Source organism: Rhododendron vialii, chromosome 1a (genome assembly GCF_030253575.1).
Source record: "Rhododendron vialii isolate Sample 1 chromosome 1a, ASM3025357v1".
NCBI classification, from domain to species: domain Eukaryota; kingdom Viridiplantae; phylum Streptophyta; class Magnoliopsida; order Ericales; family Ericaceae; genus Rhododendron; species Rhododendron vialii.
The window spans coordinates 42,368,329-42,396,122 of NC_080557.1; the positions used below are offsets into that span (position 1 = coordinate 42,368,329).

Here is a 27,794-nt window from a genome sequence, read left to right on the forward strand (position 1 = left end):
CAAACCAAACTGTTCGGTTTGGATTGGTTTGGACTGGATTCACGGTTTCATGGTTATTTTGCTCACCTCTAGTAAAAAGTGCACAGAAATACGTGTTTTTTTTGTCTTTTAATATGTTTATCGTCAGCCCAGTGGGCTGACAATAGCAAGACCATAAATACAAAGATTATTTCCTTAAGTACTAAAACAATTATTCCCTTCTCAATTTATTTGTCTCCTTTTTTTTATTTGGTAATGCAAGGTGTTCCAAATAAGCACCTCGGACTAATTTCTAAAGCCCATACCGCAGTCGTTTCACACGTTTACGCTTGGTGTGAGGTGATCCCAGTTGTTGGCAAGAAGAATCGAACATGAAACTTTAGAAAGAAGCAAACACCTAAATTTGAGACCATTAAGCACGGAGATTATTTCTCTATCTTGGAAAATTGTTCACATTATGAACAAAAAAAATAAAATATTTTATATCAGACAATTTTTTTAACTTTTGTATAGTAATGCTAAAACTGCTTTATCTTTTGTTAAAGTTTCAACATAATTACCATATTGATCTCAGATTAGCTGATCAAAAATATATATATTTTCAGTTCGTATCTTTTTCTTCTTTTTTTAAATGTTTTCCTGCCCCTACAGGCTACAACGAATATCAAAAAAAATAATAATAATAAATAGAGACTTTGTTTACACTTCAGCCAAAAATACATTTCAGGAATACATAATTATATAGTCACTTTGTTTAGTTTACATCTTATAAAGTTATTTTTGAGAGTTAAATGAAAAAAGATAAAAATAAAAGTTTACTAAAAATTATACCGAAAGTTAAAAGTTACTCTTAAAAAGTTAAACCAAACAGGGTGAGTATATCTTGGCTTTTGTTTGCATCTTACTTTGGTTGTTGCAAATGCACGTCTAATCTATTGAAAGAATCAATCTAAACAAGGCACGTGTTACGCGCTAAAGATTGTGGCGTTACTTTAAAAAGAGAAATTATTCGTTGCCCCAAGGGCAATGCCAAGTAGTGCTTCCCACCTTTGTTTTTTTTTTTTTTTTTTTTTATCTCCAGGTGCCTCCCATCTTAAATATCTATTAACACGCGTTTTTTTTCTCATGTTCCACTAGACACAGCTTTTTCTCTAAAATTAAGTGTTTCAAATTTCAATCCGTTTGAATAAATGAGAAGATTTTATTTTTTTATCATTTAATTCTAAAGGGTCATAATTAAATTTTGACTATAGTGCTCTCGTTGATTAACCCTAAAAAAATCGTAGAATCAAATATATATCTCTTAGGACTAACTAACGAGAGCCCTAGAGTCAAAATTTAATTATGACCCTTTAGAATTAAATGATCAGATAAATAAAATCTTCTCACTCATTCAAACGGATTGAAATTTGGAACACTTAATTTTTCAACCTTCAGTTTATATATTAAAAAATATGGTTAAAAAATTAAGTGTTTCAAATTTCAATCCGTTTGAATGGGTGAGAAGATTTTATTTATCTGATCATTTAATTATAAAGGGTCATAATTAAATTTTGACTATAGGGCTCTCGTTGATTAACCCTAAGAAAGTCGTAGAATCAAATATCTCTTAGGACTAACCAACGAGAGCCCTAGAGTCAAAATTTAATTATGACCCTTTATAATTAAATGATCAGATAAGTAAAATCTTGTCATCCATTCAAACGGATTGAAATTTGAAACACTTAATTTTTTAACCATATTTTTTAATATATAAACTGATCCAAATTTCAATCCGTTTGAATGGGTGAGAAGATTTTATTTATCTGATCATTTAATTCTAAAGGGTCATAATTAAATTTTGACTCTAGGGCTCTCGTTGGTTAGCCCTAAGAGATATTTGATTCTACGACTTTTTTAGGGTTAATCAACGAGAGCCCTATAGTCAAAATTTAATTATGACCATTTAGAAATTAAATGATAAAAAAATAAAATCTTCTCACTCATTCAAACGGATTGAAATTTGAAACACTTAATTTTAGAGAAAAGGCTGTGTCTAGTGGGACAGAAAAGAAGAAAACACGTGTCAGTAGATATTTAAGGTGAGATGCACCTACGGATCAAAAAAAACAAAGGTGGGAGGCACCACCTGACATTGCCCTAGGGGCAACGAATAATTTCTCCTTTAAAAAGGATTCCATAGGGTGAAGTGTTGCATCTGCTACCTCAGGTCAGGTGTTACAACCCCGATGGTCCAATATCTGCCACTCATCCTCCACTGTTTATTGCATAATAGTGCAAACCTTCCCGTGGCCTCGAGGTTCGAAAATTTTACCCACCTGCTACTCCAAACGCTGCATTCAACAACATTGCAAAGTTGACATTATTTGCGACGTTGAAGTTCCATCATAAAAGTAAGCACGAACACGAATATGAGCAGGCAATGAAGTTGTATCGCGATCAGGCAATGGAGTTGTATCGCGATCGGGTTCTAACTTAAACATCATCATCACAGAGCAAACAAATAAAATCGGCTGGGTGTTCCGGATTTTGAAATAGGAACTCTTAGAAAAGGAATGTAATTTCATGCTCAAAAATTATGTGTTTACGCAAATAATTTTTTTACTAATATAGATCTTATTTGATAGATCTCATTCAGATCTTTTAAACGTACAAAAAAAATTAAAAATTATTTTTTATTTTCATTATATTTAAACTTGAAATTATCTTCTTTTTAAAAAAGAAGGTTGAGAAAGAAAGCGGAACAGCACCTGATAGCAACGAATGAATCAGACACTGCTTTGAAACACAAGTCGCAGCCGTACAAATTAAAACACCTTCATGAATGAAGTTAAAAACTAATTACATCATCCTAATTTCATTCCCTTTCATAACTTAGTGTCACGCCCTGATGTGCATCTCAACAACTGCAGCACAAGATGCCCCCAACAGCGCCATTGTTCATGTTTCTTTACAGGGCTAACTTAGGTATAGATATATTGGTACCGAATGTCAGTGGAGGAGTCGTCATGGGATCAGAAACTGGAAGATTACAATAGGAGAAGGACGAGAGATTGTTGCACTTCATATACAATCCGATACTATGCCGTGAGACATTACGCAGGGACAACCTCTGGTCCGAGGGGGGACACCTCATCGTCTTCTGTGGTCGCACCCTCCACAGCCTGTCCCCCCTTCTCACCTTCCTCTTGGAACCCTAGCTTAAACTTCTCATAATTTGTCATCTCAGCCGACTTGAATGGCCTCTCACCCAAAACTTTCAGCAAATCATCTTGGTGGAGGACTTCTTTTTCGAGCAGCAGCTCGGCAATCTGAGCCACTTGCTCTTTGTGTTCCTCTATCAATTTTACCGTGTGAGCGTATGCCTTGGCAACCCACTCCCGCACTTCACCGTCGATAAGTGCACCCGTCTTGCTGCTGTAAGGCTTGGTCATTTCATATGAATCCTCCCTTGGGGGGAAAGAGAGGAGACCCACCTTCTCACTAAAGCCATAGACAGCTACTTGGGCATATGTCATTTTCGTCACTTTCTCCAAGTCATTTTGGGCTCCCGTCGAAATTTTCCCAATAAGAACCTAGTTCCAAAGAAAACCCAGAACACCATTATTGACAAAAGAAGAAGCAAACTTGCATCAGTTTGCGCAGAAAAAAAAGAAAGAGTGTACATTCGATTGTGAATTATGTTCCATGATTTGATTGATTTCCATCTATAACTACTACAGAAATGAGAAGAGTGGACAAACATTATTATTACCTGTTCAGCTGCCCGACCACCAAGGGTCATACATGTCATGTCAAATAGCTGCTCCTTTGTCATAAGAAGGTTTTCATTAGGAACATATTGGGCAAACCCAAGCGCGGCAGTACCACGAGGAACTATGGTCACTTTCAACAAGGGCTCTGCATGTTCCAAAAACCAACCAGCTACAGCATGGCCTGATTCGTGATAAGCTACAGTTCGGCGTTCAAGCTTGCTTATCACCTGCATAAAACAAAAAGTACAATGAAAAACCAAATAGTCCACATAATTTTCCGCATCTAGGAAACTTGTACTATAAGCATCATCTTAGAGAAAACATGTAATGCAATCAATACAGGAGCAAGTTACCTTGTTCTTCTTCTCCAGACCACCAATGACCCTATCTATAGCTGCCTCAAAATGATCCATGGTCACCTGCGTAACATCATTCCTTGCAGCAATTAAAGCAGCCTCATTACAAACATTTGCAATATCTGCTCCTGCAAATCCAGGAGTGAGAGCTGCAAGTCTCTGAGAGAAATATGATGGTTCCTTATCAAGTTTGAGCGTCTTCAAATATATCTGAAATATTTGCTCACGGCCATTGATGTCAGGTTTATCAATGGAAATTTGTCGGTCAAAGCGACCTGGCCTTAAGAGAGCTTTGTCTAAGATATCAGGCCTATTGGTGCCAGCAAGGACAACAACTCCAGCAGTGGTTCCAAATCCATCCATTTCCACAAGCAACTGGTTAAGAGTACTTTCTCGCTCATCATTGGAACCTGAGAAGCCCCCACGTCCCCTTGCTCGACCAATCGCGTCTATCTCATCAATAAACACTATACTAGGTGCACACTGGCGAGCCTCCTGGAATAAGTTTCTCACCCTAGATGGTCCAACACCAACAAACATCTCCATGAAATCTGAACCGGAGATAGAAAGGAAAGGCACACCAGATTCCCCAGCAGTTGCCTTTGCCAAAAGAGTTTTACCTGTTCCTGGAGGACCAACCAACAGAGCACCTTTAGGAATTTTTGCACCCAAGTCCTCATACTTTTTTGGGTTTTTGAGGAAGTGCACAAACTCCATGATTTCCTGCTTCGCTTCATCACAGCCAGCAACATCTTTGAAATAGACCTACGTGAACAAAATATAAAAAGAAATTTTGTTTAACTTTCCCACAGTGACGAAGAAATTGCTATACAGAATTAACAAGGACAACGGAGAACCAAATTCTTGATCAAAAAATGACATCCAACCTTGTGTTTTGCATTCTTGTCTACTTTCGTGATGTGGGCTTTTCCGATGTTGAATATGCCACGGCCACCCTTTCCACCACCTCCTCCAACCCCTAGTCCACCTTGCATTCTACGCCCCATATACCAAAGGGTTCCCAAAATCAACAGTGTCGGTGCAAATCTCATCAGCTCTTGGTACCAAACCATTTCAGAAGCATAAGTAACAGGAACATAATCATGAGAGTCTATCCCTAATGCTTCCTGGGCTTCCTCCAGCTTCTCTTCAAATGATTCAACACTTCCAATGTTGAAATAATACTTATATTGACTATTGTTTCCTCTACCAGGTCCTTGGACAACTGTTCCCTCGACAACATCATCGCTTGTGTGATTGCGTGGTGAGGCCCTTACATACACTTTTGCAACTGATTTATTCGAAACAACTATATGGTCCACCAAACCTGGTTCCAGAAGCTTATTTTTGAACTCTTGGAAACTAATCTGCAAGGAAGAACAATTCAATGTTTAAGGTAAGTAAGATTTGACAACATTGTACTTTAAATGACTCAATGAGATATGCAAAATCATTAAGAAACAATTGAGTTTAATGTGAAGTACCCTGGACAAAAAAAATAAAAGACACAAAAAAGCCAATGAAAGCCAGAAGCAGTAGCCTCTTGAAATGTTAAATAAGGCAAAGATGTGAAATAGGGCCATTAAGCCCATTAACCAACATTGGTCACCATCTCCTACAGGGCTTCAGTCTATATGTAATGCACAAGCCATAGTAACCATGTAGCCACCCAGGGAAGTTTAAAGATCATAAGATCGGCGGCAAAATAAGCCTGCATTGTTGTATCGGATAAAATATGTCGCTTAGTAAAATACGTCGCTTAGTAGCAGGATCCTTCTAAAATGGGTGCGCTCCTTAGACAGGAACTCGAATCGGCGCTCCCAAGATGGGAGCTTGACGGGAGCTCGCTCCTAATTAAGATGGGAGCTTATCGGGCTGTTAAGGCAGTTATTCTCTTACTTTTAAGGGAGTTACGCCATTGTGGAAATAAGAATATGAGAATCATATTAGTAAAGATGTTTTGCAAATTGAGAATATATAGCTTCCAATAATTACGCTTTAAGATTGGAAAAAATTTCGGTATGTATCACTTTTCATTTAATGGTTAAGTATTTAAAGGTATTTTATAATTTATACACATATTTTTATATAATCTATATTCGCTCCTTAGGAGCTCCCAACCTTAGGAGCTTCTAGGTGCCTCCGCTTCCCTGCTCCCGCCCCCGCCCCCGCTTTGTGCTACTACGATACGTCGCTTCATATATTACGGTTTAATAACTTCTCAATAGAATAAAGGTTTGCTGTGGTGCTTCCATTTGATAGAGAAGTTTATGAAGCAGAGACATTTCAGTAGCCGGAGTGTGCCTGACACGTTCAATATGCAGACATACGAATGTGTATGTGTTGACATACGTATATGACATTTCCTAGTCTAGAAACATACACAATACATGCATATGTGTCTAAATCAATAAACACTTGAAAATGTGAGAACAAGATGCCCTACTGAGCTCCACATACTTCTCAAAAAAGAGAGACAAAAAAGAAAGAAAAGCATTACCCTATTCCACCAACTAAACCAAGTCCTGAAGTATAATAAGACATATAACTTACCTGTTGTTGCTCACGTGGACCAAAAGAAAATGATGAAAGAAACAGGCCGATCACTAACATTGGAGTGATCAGATTTTGAAAGTACTTCATAAAAGACTCCTGATAACTGCCACCATGATCCCCCGTGTTTGCATCCTCTGACATAAAAAAAGTGAAGTCAAATAAGATATGCAGAAGACATGAGCAGGAAAATTTACAAGTTCCCAGCACAAACTTTGCTTGCAGCATGCACCTAAAAGAACACAATAGTGAACACGATGAAACTTCTTACAAATTGATTCAAATCCTTTTTCATCTTCAAAACTCATCACTCACCAGTAAACGAACGAAAGCATTTCAAGTGACTACAATTTACCATAAAATTGAAATGTAAAGCATTGAACCTAAACAGCATCCCGTAACACAGATTAAACTTAAAACAATCTTGAGCAGTACTCAAAAGACAGTTACTCACCAGACTGCTCTTACATAAGGAACCAAATCCAACTGGACTTTTCACCAACTTAAAAAGAATAACAGAAAATAAGACACTTCTACCTAAAAAAACAACATGCTCACAGAAGAATTGGAAGAATTGCCTGTCCAATATCTACGTACACAGTTTGAAACTGCAATGCACAGTAGGTTTCTGTGTAATAGTGTACTACCATGCATCTATATGCAGAAATAGATATTAATCATAGATCATAGTCCATTGTTATTTACTATAAACTATAACATGCTTTTTCTTTTCTCTCCTAGGTAAAGGAATCAAATTTTATTCCAAGATCGATGCTCTTTCCTCAACAATATGATCATTGTAGATATTCAAAGGGTTTGGCTGCCCTACTTCATTGTCTTTCAGTAGGATAGTAGTAATACTTTATATAAATTGGAAGAATTCTCTTCCCAATTCGCCTGCAATTGCTTTATTATGGATCACTAGGTTCTAAAACCACTGTGAGTCTGTGACCACGTTCTTGACCATTTTTCGCTCCGTATGTAGAATGAGGCAACATGCAGTGCCATCAAGAACCAATCACACCTAATCATAAACTACTTACCATTTTACCATAATCACACATCCAGCCTCCTCCATCTATCACAATTGGCTAATCCCATTGCAGTTTCAAATTGTCACAGTAAGTCTTCAGCAAGGCATCAGAGAATAGAAAGCCAGAGATTGGCGTCAAAAACTAGTGTGGTGCAGGATCAAACATCTCACTTTTTCACAGACAATAATCTGTTTCGCTACAACAAAGAGACACTTACAAATCTACAAGATTCTGTATCTCTTTTCCAATGACCCTTTGACAGCTGTGAATATAGGACAGCTAATGAGCTAATTACTGATTTTGCACAAATGTTAATAAGGTCTACGGTTTAGATTATGCAATACAATTTAGAGAGCAACCCCACGTGTCAAATCCATCGCCAAAATCAAAATTTGGCCACTGAATAGTAAAACAACAGCTCAAGTGGTTAGCCACTAGTCCTGCCTAACTTTGTCAAAGCCACTTGTTGTGCCAAAGTTTGAGACAAGCTTGGCCCTGCCAAAATTGCCACATCGCCATCAATGCTTGGCCCTGCCAAAATTGCCACATCGCCATCAATGCTTTTGATGCAATGCAACCATAGAAAACTTCTGATTTATTTATCACGGCACTTTCCCTAGCCCCCTTTCCTCATTTCCCAAACTTCTAAAACTTTTGTTGTAACTAATGGAAGTAGAATGGTAGTTTCTTATGGGCACAGGCATTCCAAGTAATTCGGTCTTACCTTGAACACTGGACATAAAGGACAAGTGTGTGCCCAAACATACCAACATTGGCATTTGGCACTACTAGTGATTCCGGCTTCATGCAGGCAAAGCCTAAGCTTTCATAGGAGCCAAAATTTGCGATCAGCATTTGTTCCAAAATGGCTTTGTACCAATGGAGAAGCAATACTACTTTTTGCCTTTTTCTCAGTGTATCAAGCCAAAAATGACTTTCATTTTGGCAGAATAGCGTACCAAACGAGTGGTAGGACTACAGATCTTTTCCCCATATGTTAATCTTCTGAAACCCATAAAGTTGGCTCCTTTTTTCACCAAAATCATCTAGACACCCATTATTGACGATAACTTTACGCTATATCCCCCCCTTAGTGATGATAAGTTCAAAAGGTTTGCCATTGGAGACCATAATGCTACACTACAACCATAATTAGTGCTTGAAAATAGCAAGTGAAAAGGATCAAACTCACCTTTTGACTCCGACTTTTGCTCGTTCTTCGGAATTTCTTTCTTCTCTTTCGGGTAGAAATTCTCATAGTCTAATAATAAGACACCCAAAATTAAAACAAGGTCACGATATCCATAAATCTAGAGCACAAATACAAAATAGATACTAAAAGATAATAAACAGAGTCAAGTATCCTTACTCTTCTTTTTCGGAGCTTCACTCGAGAAAAACCTCCGAAGCCTAGGGTTCGCAAGGACGTAATTCAAATCGGATAAATAATGAGACTTCGATGCCAACTCCTTATTAGCCCCTATTGAAGCTACATAACCCCTCAAAAATCCTAATTTATCATCCAATTGGTTTATATATGTATCTCCTGTTGAAGCTCGAAGGCCGGTTCTGTTCGCCAAAGCCGATCTCGCACCATTCACCACATTCTGCCACAACAACAACAACGACGACAACCTATTACAGCTAAATACATCGAAATAAAACCCTAACTGGCACTCATACATGCCTAACCACACACTGATACATATGAATAAACATACACAGAGAGAGGGAGGGAGATTACTGTTGCACGGGATGATCGCGACAAGGAACCCCCAATCCTGGAAAAGATCATTCTTTGAACGAAAGCGGGGTGGGTTTTTTTTTTTTTTTGACGAACTAATGAATCTTCAGCTGATTGCTCGAGTGGTGTATCGGATGAACGTACGGAAAATGGAGAAAATGTATAAATCTGGATAAAGATATGATCGAGGTAGGGTAGCGTATTTTCGATTGAGAAATGCTATGGCTGTTGAGACGGACACGACGAATCCAGAAACCGGAGGAGAGAGGAGAATAATGAGAAGTGGATTGTATTGAGTTAAGGGGCTGTTTGGGAGGGCGTTTATTAATTGGAGTATATATTTTGTGTGGGGACCCAGTGATTACTTGGAATAAAGTAGGGTTCTGGTCCTGTGATTAGAAATTGGAGAACTTGGGAAGCAAGCCATGGTTTTTGACATTGATGATGTCATGGATTAGCACATGGAATCCAAAACGGGGTCCAGATTGGCAGGTTGAATCCAAGGAATTGGTTTTGTCAACCACTCATGAATCTATGTTTCATGTTCCCTACGAAAAACGGCTCGTGAAAATGGAATAAAAATGTGAATAATTTTTATTTAAATGGATATTGCCAACTTCTTTTACATCCATGTAAATGCACGGATAAGTTGATCCGAACACATGTTATAATGTTATAAGAAGATTATTAAAAATTACAAAGTTTATTTGTCATTTGATCCGCGGATCACATAAAATAGATTACGTCTAATCAATAATGCCATAAAATTAGGATTATATTTTCTATCGCAACTATGATTGTTAGCATAAAAATTGCTTTTAGATTAGTTTACTTCTAATAGTACACCGTAGAAACCTCAAGTTTTTATATGCCATACGTTTATTTTAAACGATTGATGAGGCCACGAAATGTGTTCCGCTAAGATTTTTAAAAAAATAGTAAATACTTATTTGTAATTTTCAAACTTAAAAGTAATATACCTACTGAATAATTTTTTTTTGTAATATGAATCTTGTTAGGTAGATCTCAATAAGATCTTTTGAATTGTGCAAAAAAAATAGAAAAATTATTTTCATAAATACATTATTTTTAAAATTCTAAATTATAAATAAATACTTATTTTTTTATAAATCCTTAGCGGAACAGGATACACTTACGACCGTTTAATTCTTTTTTTTTTTTATCGAAGAATTAGTAATTTGTGACTAGGTCAAATAATGAAGGCAATACAATGGACCGGATGATGGGTTTTGGTATTGGGCCAACAACAGGCCTGATTGAATGGCCACTGGTAACTAAGGTAAGAGATTAAAATTGGTCCACTAGGGCTTGCACGTATTCCGGACCATTTTTATGGGCCGTTCAATTCAAAGTTGCGCTGGGCTGCTCAATACCCTTTTTATATGCTATCCAGTAGCTATATTAAGGGAAAATAAAGACCCAGAACGTATTTTGATAATTACTACCTACTAAGGACAATCTAAGAACATTTGCTAACGTTGAAAATTTTCTTGGTGGATATTAATTATCAAAACATAACCTTGACTGTCATTTTCCCCTATATTAATGAAGCTATCTTTTCTTTAACTCTGTGCTTTTTATCCAACTAGCGAATTATCCATCTTTACGACACTATTCCAAAAGTAACCTGTGCAATTCTTTAGGTTAAATTGCCTTTCAAAAAAAAAATTTCTTTAGGTTAAATTGCTCATGATGATAGTTTGAAAGAGAAGACCGTAATGGTTGTGTAGTATTGTATCCAAGGAAAAATATTCTTATTTATAGATTGATTGTGAGAATGGTAGATGTTGAGTTAAGAATAGTGATTGGAGGAAAGTTAGGTGGAGTAAAAATTAGCTGGAGTAAAATTTGGACGGAAGTTAAAAATAAAACGTAATTTTTAAAAAAAAAATATTTTTCTTAAAGTTCTCATTTTGAGGACACGACAATTATTTTTGAACGAAAGTAATAGTTGAGTTAGGGTTGAGAAAGTTGGGGAAAAATAAGATAGAGGAAAAGTTAGTTAATAATTGGGACTCTTTGGTTCTATTTTAGCCGAAGGCAAGAATCGGTAATCTCTCTTCTTATAGGGGCTCTTCATTTCTTTATTTGTTTCTTCTTTATGTTGGCCTTATTTCTTGTGTTGTTTGAATCGTTGCGCTTGGTTATCTCGTGCATTCTTACACAATTAATGTGGTGTTTCGTGATTTTGTACTATATATAACCTTGTACCGGAGTATATAAATGATGTAAATGATATCTCCTATAAATTTACGGGAAAAAAACAGAGAGATAGAATACGTTGACAATATCCTAATCCTATTGCCGATGCTTTTGCTTCCCTTTCCATAATCATATTGACGTTGCTTTACTTCAACAAATAAGACAAAAACTATTTTCTTCTAGACTAGAAAATCGTCATGGGGTACTCTAGAAAACATTTTTTAGCGGGATTGGATCCTCTCAAGTCGTATAAATGGATTAGTTGGTCTAGTTTTAATCCATTTCAAGCTCTTTCTGGGCTTGTGTCAATTATTCAAATCATTCACTTTTTAAAATATGTCGAGATGTATATCACGAAAAAAATCAAGTTGATCAGATCCAATTTGATATAGTTTTAAAATACATTTATCTTCCCCAAAAAAGTAATGAAAACACCATATGAAAACTCATTTAAGCCATTTATCTCAAAATAAATTCATTTCGGAATCATATCAAACAGCATTTGATCAATTTGATTTTTGGTGTAGTATATATACGATCTCGACGTGTTCTAAAAAGTGAACGGTTCGAATCGTGGTTCGAATCGTTGATGTGGGGTCTGCTCCATCACACTAATGTGTAGCTCATCCAACATATGGTGGAGAAGAGAGATTAATTAATGCCCCAGGGGTAAGAACACATTGTGCGCCAACTCCTATTTCCATAGCATACTTTACAATCGGAACCACAAAAGGTGTGGCAAAAATAGGACTTGGAGCACTACGACTGTGTTCATTTTGTGTCTCAAAACCAAACCTCTATCTCTGGGTACGGTTTTAAATAAGTTTTTCCTCCAATTATTACTCATATCTCTCTCTCTCTCTCTCTCTCTCTCTCTCTCTCTCACGATTCCCAATAAGGGAGTGTTTCTACTAACCAACAAGTTGAGTACCACAACTTTTTGGTTGTCCTTATTAAATTTATTTTTTGTTTGCTAGTTTTGTGCAATTTTTTTTAATGTAATATTGGTTCGTCTCGATGATAAGAATCATAAAAACAAAAGATTATGATGTTCACGCAAATATTTTTAAAAATATTCAAAAAAAAAATCCAAAAAACTGACCTCGTACTCCTAATTTAAGTCTTTTTTTTCTAAGCTAAAAAGGGTGGAGGAGGAGGCGATCGGGCATAGAAACCCCTCCTTGGATGTGACCATAAGAACTCCAAACCCTCGGCGGATCCCAAGGGGAACCAAATAACCATAGCAACTACCGTTCCACCAAAGACTAGCGAGCCAAAGCCGGACAAAAGGAGAATGACCAAATTCGAGAGAGACGCTGCTGGCACAACTCGATCTCGATACCTCCTACCTCACCCAAATCCAAAGAGAGTAAGGCCCCGTTCCGGAACGCGAAATAAGTACTTTTTTTTAAAAATGCATTTTTAAGTTCAAAAATAATGGGCTTATTGAAATATAAAAATATACAATATTGATCTTGTTTGAAAGATCTCAATGAGATTTATAGTACGGTGTAAAAAAAAATTAAAAAATTATTTTTCATTAACGTTATTTTTTAATTTAAAAATATAAAATAAATACTTATTTTTTAAGAAGGTGTTCTGAAACGGACTCTAAACCTTAACCATCTAGGCTATCACCCTTGATGGTACTCCTAATTCAAGTCAAAAACCACCGGATTAGCATCAAACGCCGGAGGTGGGGTCCAGCCAGCATTGAACCATCCATCACCACCACTTATTACGAGAAATACGACCTCCCAACGAGTGGTTCACATTCAAACCAATTCCCGCCCGTCCGCCGACCTCATTTGGCGCCTTTTTTCCACGCACGAAGTCTACTAGATCGCTTTGTTTCACTGGGTTGTCCGTCTTAACAATTAATGGTCGCAATTTTAAAAACTCTTTAACTCGTCCCTAAAAGAGTTGTTTTAGAATCAGAATCATTCAAAACATTTTTGAATAGTAAAATTAAGAATGGTACGAGAGCGGTGAATAAGAGCGGTGTGGTATACGTTTTGTTTTCCCACAACACACCGCACAGCCCAAGAAAAAACATGGGACCCAAAAGTGCCAAAAAGTGGGCCTCGCCACACACCACGTAGATAAAAGCCCAACCTTTTCGTCCGACACGTAAGTCGCCTCGCACGCCCATCTGTCGCCTCTCCCACCGCACAAAAATTCCCTCTGTACGACGCACGCACTTTCCAGAATACGCCAAACTCTTCCTTCACCCCGCCCCTCAAAATCCACAAACTCACAAGCACTTTAAAACCCCACCCAGCTCTTACCTTGTACTAGTTTGATTTTGGTTTTTGAATTCACATAATTGGGATGGAAATTATGGAAGAGGGATATCATGAGGTGGTGGTGGAGGAGGAGAGGGGAGGAGGGTGTTGGACGCCGACGCGCGGCAGGTGTCGGATTCCGGTGGCCGGGGCGGTGTGCCCGCCGCCGCCGAAGAAGAAGCGGTGTTGGTACGGGAAGAAGGGAAAGAGGGAGCCACCGAAGAACGGGTATTTCCAGCCACCGGATGATCTGGAACTGCTTTTCTCTGTTCCGCCGAGACACCAATCGTGTGCTTAATCAGTTAGGCGTGCGTGTTAGTACTAACTAGCTCTCTCTCTCTCTCTCTCTCTCTCTCTCTCTCATTTGTGGATAAATGTGGTGTACGTATAGGGTAGTGGTTTATCGATTCTGCATGTGCGTTTCTCTTTTTTGTGTTGTAATTGGTAGTGGTGTCAGTTACCGGAGTATGGTCAGTCTGATCTTGGGTTGTATTCTACTACTAACTAATTTTGCAAGTTTACGGGGAAAGTGTGATTCTGGCTTTTCTTCACTGTGTCACTGATCTCCTGATTCTGATCTGTTCATGAATTTGATTAAATAAAAAGAGTGTGCTGTGTGCAGGTATTGATCTATCTGCCCACTAATTTGGGAGCAGTGTGATGCACACGAGTTCAGTTTTATTTACCCTTTCCTTAAGATGGTGAACATTATCCTCTTTATTATTGATTGAAATGGTGTGAATTTTATCATAAAGTGATGTCATGTTTACCAAGAAGTGTATTGCAAGGGTAAGATCTACACCATTTCAACTAATAAGAGATAGGGTACTCAGAATATTTTTCACCATCTTTTAAGAAAGGTGAACAAAATTGTACTCGATGGACACTGTTGTTGGGTTAAGTTTCCCTTAAAAAAGTTTGTCTATAAATAACAGACAAGTTTCGCTTAAAAAGTTTGTCTATAGTTTAATTAAGTTGTTTACACTAAATGAATTTTTTTTGTTGATGTATGCTTAAATAAATTGTTTACGCTAAATGAATTTTCTGTTGGTGTATGTGAGGGAATGACAGAGCCTCGAAATTTTTTATTTTTTTTGATTTTTAGTCCGTTTAGATAATAAAAAAAACCCCAGTCATATGATACATATCGTCAGATGCAGATGTAGATAAGTCTGGAATAGTTAGCATTCACGAATGCTTCTTGCATCGAACAACTTGAGAGTTCAGACACGATGTGTCATGTGCGTGTCCTAAACATTGTTCTTTTAGTATGAGATGCGAAATTTGGTGTAAAAGGATATCCTGGTGTCACCTGCCTCATTCTTCTTTCGTAAAGGAAGTTTGAGATACAGGGATATGCAGGGACTAGGGTCTAGGGAAGTGTGATCACTACTACTCTCTCCTCCGTTTCAAATTTTTTATTCGGTCCGCAAAACAGAATGTTAAAAATAATACAATTTTTGCAAGAAAAAATCAAACGTTTTTCAACAATTTACTAGATATCAATGAGTATTTTTAATTTGTACAAAAAGTTTGAATTTTTTCTTAAAAAAATTACATTATTTTTAACACTCTATTTTGCAAACCGGACAAAGAATTTGGAACGGAGGGAGTACTAGTAAAGAATTATTCGCCGTCGCACCGTCACATGATATCTCAAGTTTTTTCTTCCTCATGGGATGATGTCTCAAGTTTTTTCTTCTTCATGGGATGATGCGATCATGCGATGCGTCATCGATGTGAGGCCCAAAAGTAAATCATGGGTTGCATCAACGATGTGAGGCCCAAAAGTAAATGTGTGGACTTTACAATGGGATGCATTTGTGTGCCAGGCCCAAAAGTAAATGTACAGAAATCCTAGCCGTACCGACCAATTTCAAACCGAAACCGTACCGACGGCCGCTTCGGGCTGTCTCCGGCCACCGGACGGCCGATCCGAGCCGTTCAAAAATTCTAAAAAAAAAAACCGAGTGGCCCCACGCGGGAATAAACGGCATCCGATGTGTGTAGGGTGGTTAGATCGAGTATCCTATTTTTCGTGTATACTCGTTTATATATGTATACGCGAAAAATAGGGTACTCGATCTAACCACCCTACATACATCGGATGCCGTTTATTCTCGCGTGAGGCCCCTCGGTTTTTTTTTTTAGAATTTTTGAACGGCTCGGATCGGTCGTCCGGTGGCCGGAGACAGCCCGGAGCGGCCGTCGGTACGGTTTCGGTTTGAAATTGGTCGGTACGGCTAGCACTTCTCGTAAATGTATAGACTTCTCAATTGTGGGATTTGGGTCTGTCGCATTGAATGCTTGTTTATTTCCTCTAGGACTAGGAATAAGAAAACCAAAAATCAAGAATAAGTTGGCACATTTGGTTTGCAATTTGCCTAAATGCATACGTATACTGCTGCTTGTTCATTTCTCTAATGAGCAATTTAGCAATCTCTTTATCACCAAACAAGCATGCATCTTACTTTGCATCTGAAACCAAACGAGTCACTGATTGGCGTTTGGTCACGTAACTTTTTAATATGCCTTGTGCTTCCGCTCTCTATTAGCACAATGCGCTCGTACTTTCAATCCTCGATTTTGCGGATTTTTAGTAGTTTGATATGTGTTTCAAAGACGTTTTTACGCTCGCATTCGTGTTTGCGTTCTCGTTCACGCACACGCACACGAATTATGTGACTTAAGGTTTGCCTTACGTCCCTGTTTGAAATGATAAGCTGATGCATTACTGAGGGTGTTTTCGGACAAAATTAATTGTTTCTAAGAATAGTGGGCAATTGGTAGTCTTAATGTGTGGGGGTGTGTGTGTTTTTTAAGTTTTTCGTGAATTTTTTGAAAATTAATCATTAATATTGACGAGAGTAATAAGAAAACTAATAATGAGGAAACTATATGAAATATGAACTGGAGTTAAAAAATACTAGTATCAGATTGGACGATCCTATAAAGACACTAAGACCCCGTTCCGTTTTCCCTAAATTTTTTTTTTCAAAAAGAAGGTAATTTCAAACTCAAATATAACGAAATTGAAAAATAATTTTTCAATTTCTTTTGTACCGTTTAAAAGATCTCAATGAGATCTATCAAACAAGATCCATATTGATAAAAAAATTATTTGCATAAACACATGATTTCATATAGTTTAAACAACCTCTAAATACAGTGAGATTTTTTTCCTACCTTATTAAAAAAAATTATTTAGTGAACTCTATGAAAAATTTCAGGAAAATTTTCAAAATGACACCTGAACTTTGCACCAAATGTTACAGAGACACATGAACTTAAGTTTATTTCAATTAAACATCTGTACTAACAAAATCTCCAAATTTAGACACCTGAACTTAAGTTTATTTCGATTAAACACCTGTACTAATAAAATTCCTAAATTTAGACCTCCGCCGTTATACTCCGTCCCAAAAATTACTGACAAGGCATCTCCAACCCGTTTAAGTTGCATCATTGCACATGTTTCTAACAAGGGACGATGCACCCAAGCGAAACCCATAGGCAGACTTCAGTTCTAGGGTTGAAATGAGGGAGATGGTGGAACAATAGGGGACTTCTGGAGAGAGAAATGGAGGGAAATCAATTAGGTTAAGGTCATTTTCTCTCAAAACCATGTTTTTTTGCCCAAACTCAGTTCTTCTTTCTTTTCGGCAAAGTTCTAATGATGGGTTTCGCTTGGGTGCATCGTCCCCTGTTGGAAACATGTACAATGGGGCAACTTAAACGGGTTGGAGATGTCATATCAGCAATTTTTTGGACGGAGTACAACGGCGGGGGTCTAAATTTGAGGATTTTGTTAGTACAAGTGTTTAATTGAAATAAACTTAAGTTCAGGTGTCTAAATTTAGGAATTTTGTTAGTACAAGTGTTTAATTGAAATAAACTTAAGTTTAGGTGTCTCTGTGACATTTGGTTCAAAGTTCAGATGCCATTTTGAAATTTTCCCAAAATTTCATTATAACGTCTATACTGTTCAAATTTTGATTGTCAGTAATTCAATAAAATTTAACTCTAATTTAACAAAAAATCAAAATTGACAACAAAACATAATGTCAGTAATGCGAGTAATTATTCAGTGCCCCCGGGATACGACTTCTTTGTGTCCCAAGGCCTTCTCCACCACAGGTTGCGGTAGGGTTCATTTTTTTTCTCTTGAGTTCCACAACAATGCGTGATGATCAGGACCATCAGTGCAGCAAGTGAAGGTGCCCAAGAGTATAGAATAATGTTTCCGATAATAATACTGAACCATTCTGTAGAAAAACACGTGGTTATTGGAATTTGGACCTGTAAAGAAATCTAGGTGGGGGGATGAAATCTAGTGTAGATGTATCATCACGTGTTTGCATGTGGACCTTCAAATGCTTATATTCCCTCTCCACATGATCAACCGACGTCATTATAATCCTTAAAAGTGATGGTGCTTTCACCCCCACCCACTCTATGCAACATATTCTCGCTTGGACGCAATCAAAAATTGTTCCTGATAAATCGATTTCATAAATGATCCTTGAATACAGGAAGACTTAAAGATTCATCCTCAAAATCTTTCTAACTTAGAAATCCATTCTGATCATTTAAAGTGTTATGTTTCCATCTTCAACTCATTTTTTGTACCAAAATTGCCCTATTCTTTACATTTACAATATATATATATATATAAAGCTGAATTTTAGGATGAAATCTTAACAATTAGCAGTCAAATCCCAAAATTTCCTCCCTCAATCCCGAAAATTCCTCCCCCAATCATTCCCCCATAAATTCCCTACTCCCCATAATCTTGTTCCACCAAAAACTCTCTCCCTGCCGCACCTAGATCCGTTCCTTCCAGACAATCGCTTCGCTACGGCATGTTCACAATCAGTTTCGGGGCCCGATCTTGTCCGTCCCTTAGCACTAGACTATCATCTTCATCCTCTCCGACGATCCCGGCGCTGTCGCCGGCGTTCCTTTTCCTCAGCGTTCAGATCGGTCATCAATCCTTCAATATTCTACTAATCCTCACAGATATATATTCATCTCACGCGACATGTTTACGAATGAAAATACTTTTACCTGATTGTAATTGGGAGCCTCAGCGCTGGGATCGAGAGTAGCCAGAGTACCAACCGGCCTTCCTTTGAAGTACACGAACAACTTCTTCAGTCTCTCCTACGCTTCCTTCATCATCAACTTCGAATTATCCGAAGAACTCGCACCGTGCCCGCCCTGCACCCTTCCGCTTCCCAGAGAGGCAATCGGATCAAAGATCTGGTCCATATTCACCGCGCTCAGTGACGCAATACCATCGCCGCCTTGCCGCTTTCGCTCGACATTACATCCTTGTGGGTTTCCGATTGGTATTGTCAATGTTGAGTTCCTTTTCTTGGAAATTAAATAGGCATTATTTTTCCTTGCAACGAGATGAATTTTTTTGAAAGTTGTTTGGATGGTAATTTAACCATATTTGAACCGTTTACCATGAAATATTTGTTCGAATTATGAGATATTTATCGTGTTCACGTTGTAATCATCATGGTAATTTAACCATGTAATGTCATGGTAATTTAACTTTTTAACCATGTAACGGTTTGAATATGTCATGTTATTTCTTTTTTTATGGTAATTTAGCTATGTTCCGTATAATAAGATCAATGGAAAATATGACTTTTTGTTGTCTAATTAGCCAACTTGAAGAATGAAGAAAACATGAAAAGATGTGGTCAACTTATCATGTCATATTCTTAATAAAATTGATTCCTTAAATACATTCCATGATTAAAAAAGAAGTAGTTATCAATCATATTTAAATTTATCAAATCCCACTTAATTAGGAAAATAATCCAATCCAATCTACTAAATTGGGAAAACAATTCAATCTAATCCCACTAAATTGGGAAAACAATTCAATTCAATCCCACTAAATTAGGAAATCAATATAACATAATATATGTATATCATAGGAAAAATGATAAGAAATGTAATTCACACATTAAGAGGATGAAAACATAAGCATGAAAAAAGGGCGGGATGAATTCTTACATGATATGGATAAAGAGGATGAATATTTAAATATTCCTTGAATATATTGCTTACCATCAACTAGCTAGACAAGTAGTTTATGCGCAATGAACTTTTAGTTAATGAGGATAACTTGTCTCGAAATTTGTGTATTCGTGGGCTTTAGTCTGCTTAGTCTCTAAAACAATAGAGGAAACTTAGGTGGTGTATTTTTAGGACTTTTTCTTGTTTTGCTCTTATTTGAATTTTTGTCACATTTGTTACTTTTGTGTCTCTCTTTTTTTTTATATATACTAAAAAGTAGTTATTTCCCAAAATATTTGGGTAAAAGTAAAAAAAATTTACTTTCTGTTTTGCCTGACGAATCAATAATCTACAAAAATTTAACGCAAAACTAACAAACGTGAAAAAATTTGAATAAAGATAAAAAATGCTAAAAGTCAAGCGGAACGGGGTCTCGGCCTAAGTTTAAATACTTCTTTCAATCTCAAGTTTTTAACAATTCACTGTTTAGCTCATTGGCCAACTTAGCATCTCTCTTTTAGGCTTTGTTTGTTTCGATGTAAAATGTTTGGTTGACACTTAAAAATATTTTTAGAAATTGACAAAATAGTGGGGGGTGTTTAAACGCCGGGGGGGGTGTCTGAGAATATTGAAATTGAACGTGTGTCAAGACTGACGATCAAGGAAATTGAGTAGTGAAAATTGCAGTAGAGGGCAACGGGTACATTTCGGAGAATACTTACGGAAGATTTAAGGGTAAGTTATTTTCATTCAATTAATGAAAAATGTTTTACATGTAAAATGTTTTCCTCATTTTTTACACTACCAAACACTGAAAAATAGGTAAAATATTTTACTGAAAAACATTTTACGCCTAAACAAACAGAGCCTTAGGGGTGTTTCCGGTAGTGAAAAATTTGTAGATTTTTATTTGTGGTTGAGAAGTTAGGTGTTTCCGGTAGTGAATAAGTTGTTGAGAAATGTCAAGTTATTTTCGGTAATGAATAAGTTGTTGAGAAATGTTAAGTTATTTTCGGTAATGAATAAGTTGTTGATAGGTCTATGAGTGGAGTTATTGTAGCAAAAAAAGTTTTTTTTTTGACAAATTTTTTGTTAATGGAAACAAGATGGTAAAATGCTGAAACTTTTTTATTAGTGAAAAGGAGATGGTAAAATGCGTTAAATTTTTAGCGTTTTTTGTTAGTGAAAACAACCATTTAATTTTTAGCTTTTTTCGTTCAACTAAGTTGGACGAGTAATGCTATAGGTACATATGGTTGGACATAGAGATTAGTATGGTATCGTTCATGCATGAGGATCCCACACGATATATTTGACATTCATATCCATCGAACTGTTACGAACACATCTCTATATAACATCCGAACATCTGTGTCCAAATCATTTCCAAAGCTGGATGTCATGTCATGCACTGGAACTACCAGGGGAGCCTACTGTCCCTTAGGATACAACATGTGTGTTGACCCACCCAGACCGTCCAATTTCAATAATGGACGATTCAAATTTCATCTCAATAATGTGCGAATGAATGATTGAGATGAAATTTAAACCATCCATTATCGAAATGAACTGCCTGGATGAGGTCAGCACGCACTCCCCAATTTCCTGTAGAAGCCCAAAACACGAATGAATTTCGTAGTGTGAATTTTAAATGAGTGGAATCAGTGAAAAGCCACTCTACTCGAATATATTTTTGAAATTTTGATAAGGTAAACTATTTGGAAAATCCAAGCCTACTGACAGGTGACGGCGGGGCATGTGCCTGTGATTCTTTTTCGCTCCCTAGTTTGACTCAAGTCACGGTCAAGTTTGCTAGGGGCTCTTCATTTAGACAATGTGTACTACTAGTATTTGATTATCTTCTTCGGTTTAAAGGGATCACTGCGTGGTTTCTATTTCTCGCATGGCTTCACAAAATTGCAGATGATGAGGCAATTTCTTTTCTTCTTTTACTGGATGTCGAGTGCAGGATAATGTTCACCTTCTTAAGTGGAGGATAAACAAAACTCAACTCATGTCGATACAACATACATACACCTCAACTAATTTTGACTCTTAATGTTGACGGCCAAACAAAAAGTCTATACCTCGATAGTTTTTTGCACATCGGTGAAGTCGAACCAATGAGTTCGAAGACATAAACTATTTACTTGTCGTCATACTTTCACTCAATTAACCCCTTCTGATGACGAAACAAGTTTCAGCGCTCCATACGCAAGTGTAGTCCAATCGGATGAATATGTTAAATTTTCTGAGGTTCTCTATGTTAGACCATAATTATGAAAGCTTTGGTTGCCTGAAGAGTAAGAGCAAGTCTCTAACACATGTTGAATCTATCCCGCGTATCATTAGAAGTCATTCCAATTGATTTAGAGTTATAGTTTTGTTTGGTTTAATTATGAGCCTAACATAGGAATCAGATCAGAGCAATGCGGTGCCAACTTGACTTTAGTTAGGCATACCCCTAATCTATCTCATCAAAAAAGCATAAAACGAGCCCTAATTAAGTTTATGATTGTGGAGTGTACACTTCACAGGGCTACCAAAAAAACCAGTCAACCTTTACGAAAGCATGCACCCAACAGATGTTCATTGACCACCGACCTTTCTGCTCCAAAATGGAATTCCAATTTCAACACTTTTTTGAATGATTCCAATTAATCTGGTCATGTCACACCTTTCCCAATCTGCCCTCAAACAATTCCATGTGGGTGTCCGACCGTTGGCTCTTCAGAAATTAAGGTTACAACCGATAAATAAAGATAAGAGTATCTGTCGTATGGAGCACCATAAAAAACCCCAATCTCCATAAAAGGGGTTAAAGGATCTATAAACCCTAAGGGGTTTGTGTTCAAGGCCCAAGACTCGGGTTTTTTTTTTTTCTCTTGAGGTTTCACGTTCGAAATTCCTCAAGTGATACCAACTCTTTTGGGGCCGGTTCATTCAAAGTTTTGTTCAGATTTTAATTGGGTCCCTAACAAGTGAGTGGTGAGATTGGTTAATTCCTCATAATTAGTTGAGGTGTATGTAATCTGGCTTGAATAACTTAGTAAAAAGAAAGGCTTGATGGATCTATCTTCTATAGGAGCTTCAAGTACCACAAAGTTGTGACGATGGGAAAGAAGTTTGACGACACATAACCAACCAATGGCATTGTGACAAACATTCCCAAGTTTGGGGTCGCAACAGTTTTGTCCGGCCGTTAAATTTAGGATCGTAAAATTAATCGAAATGTGCGCAGGTTGGCCCGGACATTCGGTTATAAAAATGTAGAAGATAGGCCTTGTGACATGGAAGCAATGTGAAAGACAAAGAAGCACACAATAGCCCATACACTGATACACAGTTGGTAGCAGGCATGGACATGTGCTCCCAACACTAAATTAAACAGTGTCAACACCCACTTGCAAGTCCCCTCGACCAACTTGTGCTTAAACAACACAAAAGTCGCACCTCTGACCGAATTTGATTATGAACAAATTGCACCATTTTGATTAATATAGAGATCCTAAAATCTAGCTAAGTGTGTAGATCTCCCGTTGGACATCGATTAAGACTGTAGTGTTACCATGCAACATTCTATTAGAAGCTTGTAAAGAATAATAACCTTCTGCTCAATGTTACTATCACTCTTCATTTACTATGATACCGGCCGGATACCCGTGATTTCGATTTATCGTGTTTTTCTCTCCACAAGTGAGCCAGAGATATCGCACGTGAAAGTGTAATGCCGTGATGATACTCATTTATCACAGGATGACGATAATAACAAAATTGCTTTTGTTAATATCGAATTTTATAGTGCGTAAAAGATTTGTAACATGCGCAAAATGCAACACTACAATGCATTAAAATTTTGACACCGCCAAAATGATTTTGACATTGTCTTTTTCCTTTGTCATAATGTACATTTCATTTTATTACCCTGCCCCTAAAATTTCTATAAATGCAACTTGCCAACAGCATCTAACATCAATTAACCTTGTCTAGCTCCTCCTCCTCCTCTCTCTCTCTCTCTCTCTCTCTCTCAAAGGAGAGGAGATTAACGTCAGAAGACTCAGAACCTGCCATGCACTAACAGTTGACTTTCTATTGTTCCATAAACAATAAAAGTCGCGCCTTTGACCTAATTTGAGAATGAGCAAATTGTACAATTTTGATTTATATAGTACTCCTACACTCTAAGTCAACCGTATAGATCACCCGTTGGATATCGATTAATACTGTACAAGTACATGTTATGTTCCTCCTCCCTTCGTCTTTCATTAGCCTCAGGCTTTTGTTTATTTCGATAATTCGATGTTCGGAAACTCCGGACTAATTTGCACTCAACTCAACTAATTCAAAACCCTAAATTCAACGACGTGGTAATTTTTATAAAAAGCTTACAAAGAACTTCATATCTGTCTGCTCATTGTTATCATTCTTCATTTGCCATGATGCCGGATCCCTTTGACTTTGATTTATCGTGATTTTCTCCCCACAAGCAAGCCAAATCACACGCAAAACTGAAATATGATGATGACCGTGTGCAAGGTACAAACTTATCGTGCAGTAGATTAATTGTGGAATTAACAAAAATAGTTTTCATATTATCATTTTCCTTCGCCATAACGTGCAATTTATTGTTACTATCTTACATGAAACACTTTACTAAGCTTTGAAACAATATGTCCTCATTAAAAGTTGTTACTCTTTTCGTCCCATATTATCAGTCCCTTTTGGGATTTTCAACTTTTTAAGGGACATGCATTTAATTCATGTTTCTTCAAAATTTAGTTTCAATTTCCATTATTGTCATTCGATTCTCACTTTTAAAATTATTTTAAAACATTTATGACGGTTGTTTTGAAAATCTAAACGCTTTTTCGTTTGACTTTTCAAATAAGACTAATATTTCGGACCATGTGAAAATGGAATTAGAGACTAACAAAATGAGACGGAAGGAGCGTTACCAACAAATGTACGAGTGGGCAAGAATCATTGCAAAGAAAATTGTCAAGAGGATAGTTTTGCATGTGAGAAGCAATGTCGGCTTCAAGCGAGACTTCAGCGGGCCCCACTTGACGGTGCTGTCCCTTTGAGAAAAGGACGCCCCCTCCATTCGTCAGCTTCACTTACAATAGTATTGACTTATAGTAAAATTTTAAATTGTTGAATTTCAGACAATTGGTAAATTTAACATTCATCCCAATACCCTGTACCTAAAATTTGCTATAAATACAACCTGCCCACAGCATCTAACCTCAACCTCTGGTCTAGCTACTCTCTCTCTCTCTCTCTCTCTCTCTCTCTCTCTCTCCAAGCAATGGAGTATTACACCAGTAGCTATTCCACTTCTTCTTCCGTATCCTCCTTCATGACGAGCATTCCCAGGAAGAGCTCTGCTTCCAAATCGCCATATCTGATCGGGAACGTATCCAAAAAGAGCTCTTCATCTCCACCGCTCTCGAGGAATTCTTCACTGAAAAGGACCAATTCGTTCAAATCACCGCTCTCGAGAAGTTGTTCACAGACAAGCTCTTGTAGTAATTCCAAGTACTCTGCCCTGCTCTCAGGGAGGAATTCTTCTTCACGAAAGTGCTCTGCGTTTGTGAGAAGGTGCAGCAGCTTGGCCAAGGAGCAGAGGGCGAGGTTTTACATCATGAGGCGCTGTGTCACCATGCTTGTCTGCTGGCACAGCGAGTCTTGTTGACAGAGCGAAAGAGTCCGTTGCTGACTTTTCACGGGCCTAAAGCAAATATTAAAGATTGAAACTTTTTGCTAGACTACCATGGGTACCAAAATAAGCGGGGCTCCTAAAATTTGAAATTTTTTTACGGCTTAAATTGGCCGCCTCTTTGGTTTTTAGCTCAGGACCGGCTCTCGAAGAGAGATATCAAGAAAAGGGATTTCTTCTTCGTGAGAGATGGATCTACTATTGGGTTAATTTGTTTTGAGACCCAATTTGAGTTTTCTGCCATCCCGTTTGGAAGAGATTGTAATAATTTTGGTTTTTGTTTTTGTTTTCTTCTTTTTATAATTCTGTGTGTGTAAGTTATCTAGATCCAATTGTGTGTTCCAATGAAAGTTGAACATTGGGCTGCAATTGTTATAAATATGTACTGTACTATACTTATGAGGATTAGATTCGATCAGATCTCAAAACCCCTGCAAAAACTTCTACGGGTTCTTTGTTGGGGAGAGGTTACTTCAACAACAGTGATTGTTGAAGTGTGAGTCTCAGCTAGAAGAAGAAGAAGAAGAATGATTATTATTGTGAGTTTGGTTAGACTATGTGGTAACAATCTAGCCATGGATCTTAAAGTGATTGTCATTGGTTGATCTTGTCCACATACCGGACAATATGGACTTGAGAAAACTGGATGGGAGCCCAACACATTGAGTGAAACCGTTTACTTTTGAGAACTTGTTGAGAATATCGATTATGTCAAAAATAATGTTGATAGGATGTAGATTGGTATGTTTTCAAAAAATCATTGATCTTAAAAAAATTGAAAAGGTAAATCACAAACCTTTTAGTCCAAGATAAATAAACTGCGATATTGAAGTTATCGATCTCCAATGATCATAATTTCTGCCATGACTCGCGTTCTTGACGAATCTACAAAATGAATGGTGTAGATTATCGAAATGGGCTCAAAAAAACCCCTTAAATTGTTGAACAAGACAATTTAAAGAATTGGCAAGGATCTAATTCATTGGGGCGCCAATAACCCCACACTATTCACAATTTGTCATGTATACTATTATAACAAAGTAATGTTCGGGCACGGATTTAATCAAAAATGTGTCCGAAACTGCCCCGTGTACATGAGCCACACGCAATGTGAATAAAGACCTACACATATCAAACAATTGTGAATACATTTATTTCGAGATTTTTATTCAGACATCTGTGTCCAAACTATTTCAATATTTCCCCTCACAAATACTAGCTGCGTGGATAATGGATTGTCACGTAAGAGTCTCAACAAATTACAGATCATTTGGGCCTAACTAATTAGGCATATCCTTTGGCAGTGCCCCGGCCCCAAGAATCACTGAATAATAGCAAACCGTTATGTTCGATGATGCATGTGAGTTGCATTATGATTTTCTGCACCTTTGTTTTTCCCCCCTGAAGCATGCAGTTGTGTTGATGAGTGAGTGAGATATTCCTTTTTAGGCTTAACTACTTTTACAGCTAGCTATTGTGTATGGAGGGATCTGCATCGGGAATGTACGACATGTGCCTCTATCTGCTTACCTTGAGATTTTCTGCCCATCAAAATCTTTATTGCTTAGTTTTGCGGGGTGTTGTTACTCCAAAGGCCCAATCAATTATTGTTGACGATTTGTTGTGCTAGCTGGGTTTTTTTTTTAAAAATAATAATAATAATTCGGATGTCCAAACCAAATCGTACATATGTTGACTAATTTTGGAACCTTGAAATCGATGATCGGGTACACCTCTAGTAGCCTACTAGCTAGGTTTTATACACGTCCTGTTTGATTCTTCGCACTAACAGTGAGGTTCTAGCAAGAAAATTATCAATATCACGCGGGGTATAACTTACACTTTGTGGGATTAGTTGTCCTGCTAATTAATACAGTATATTATTATTAATTATACCAATTAACGTCATTCAGGCATCCAAAATGCAAGCCAATGTCGACTTTTGTAACCAATTGAATCGGCAGTACTAAACGCCTGTGAAAACCCCAACCTCATCTGATCAATTTTACAAGTCACGAGATCATTAAGAGCATATAATATTGATGGGAGCTAATTCAGACAAACGTTCAAATAGCTATTTAACTGCATTTTTCACACTCCACTTCATCAA

The 27,794-nt window shown here is 37.4% G+C and overlaps 3 protein-coding genes and 1 long non-coding RNA gene across 4 annotated transcripts; 3 read left to right on the forward strand and 1 right to left on the reverse strand.

Annotated features, from left to right (window-relative positions):
* Positions 1 to 2,730: 2,730 nt before the first annotated feature.
* Positions 2,731 to 9,617, reverse strand: LOC131317586 (ATP-dependent zinc metalloprotease FTSH 10, mitochondrial-like). The gene is made up of 8 exons (XM_058347124.1): positions 9,422 to 9,617; positions 9,047 to 9,284; positions 8,870 to 8,938; positions 6,644 to 6,780; positions 4,978 to 5,457; positions 4,088 to 4,855; positions 3,734 to 3,961; positions 2,731 to 3,554 (listed from the first exon to the last, which is right to left on the reverse strand). Exons 1-8 carry the CDS (start codon positions 9,470 to 9,472, stop codon positions 3,075 to 3,077), a joined length of 2,451 nt encoding a protein of 816 aa, XP_058203107.1. The 5' UTR covers positions 9,473 to 9,617; the 3' UTR covers positions 2,731 to 3,074.
* On the forward strand, positions 9,416 to 9,732 carry LOC131317592 (uncharacterized). The gene is made up of 2 exons (XR_009197349.1): positions 9,416 to 9,561; positions 9,600 to 9,732. It is a non-coding gene; the product is annotated as an uncharacterized LOC131317592 (long non-coding RNA).
* A 3,874-nt stretch (positions 9,733 to 13,606) lies between these two features.
* On the forward strand, positions 13,607 to 14,472 carry LOC131332646 (cyclin-dependent protein kinase inhibitor SMR4-like). The gene has a single exon (XM_058366945.1). The coding sequence runs from the start codon at positions 13,976 to 13,978 to the stop codon at positions 14,225 to 14,227; it is 252 nt and encodes an 83-aa protein (XP_058222928.1). The 5' UTR covers positions 13,607 to 13,975; the 3' UTR covers positions 14,228 to 14,472.
* Positions 14,473 to 25,224: 10,752 nt separating this feature from the next.
* On the forward strand, positions 25,225 to 25,962 carry LOC131323742 (small polypeptide DEVIL 13-like). The gene has a single exon (XM_058355587.1). It carries the CDS (start codon positions 25,274 to 25,276, stop codon positions 25,658 to 25,660), a length of 387 nt encoding a protein of 128 aa, XP_058211570.1. The 5' UTR covers positions 25,225 to 25,273; the 3' UTR covers positions 25,661 to 25,962.
* The last annotated feature ends 1,832 nt before the right edge of the window (positions 25,963 to 27,794 follow it).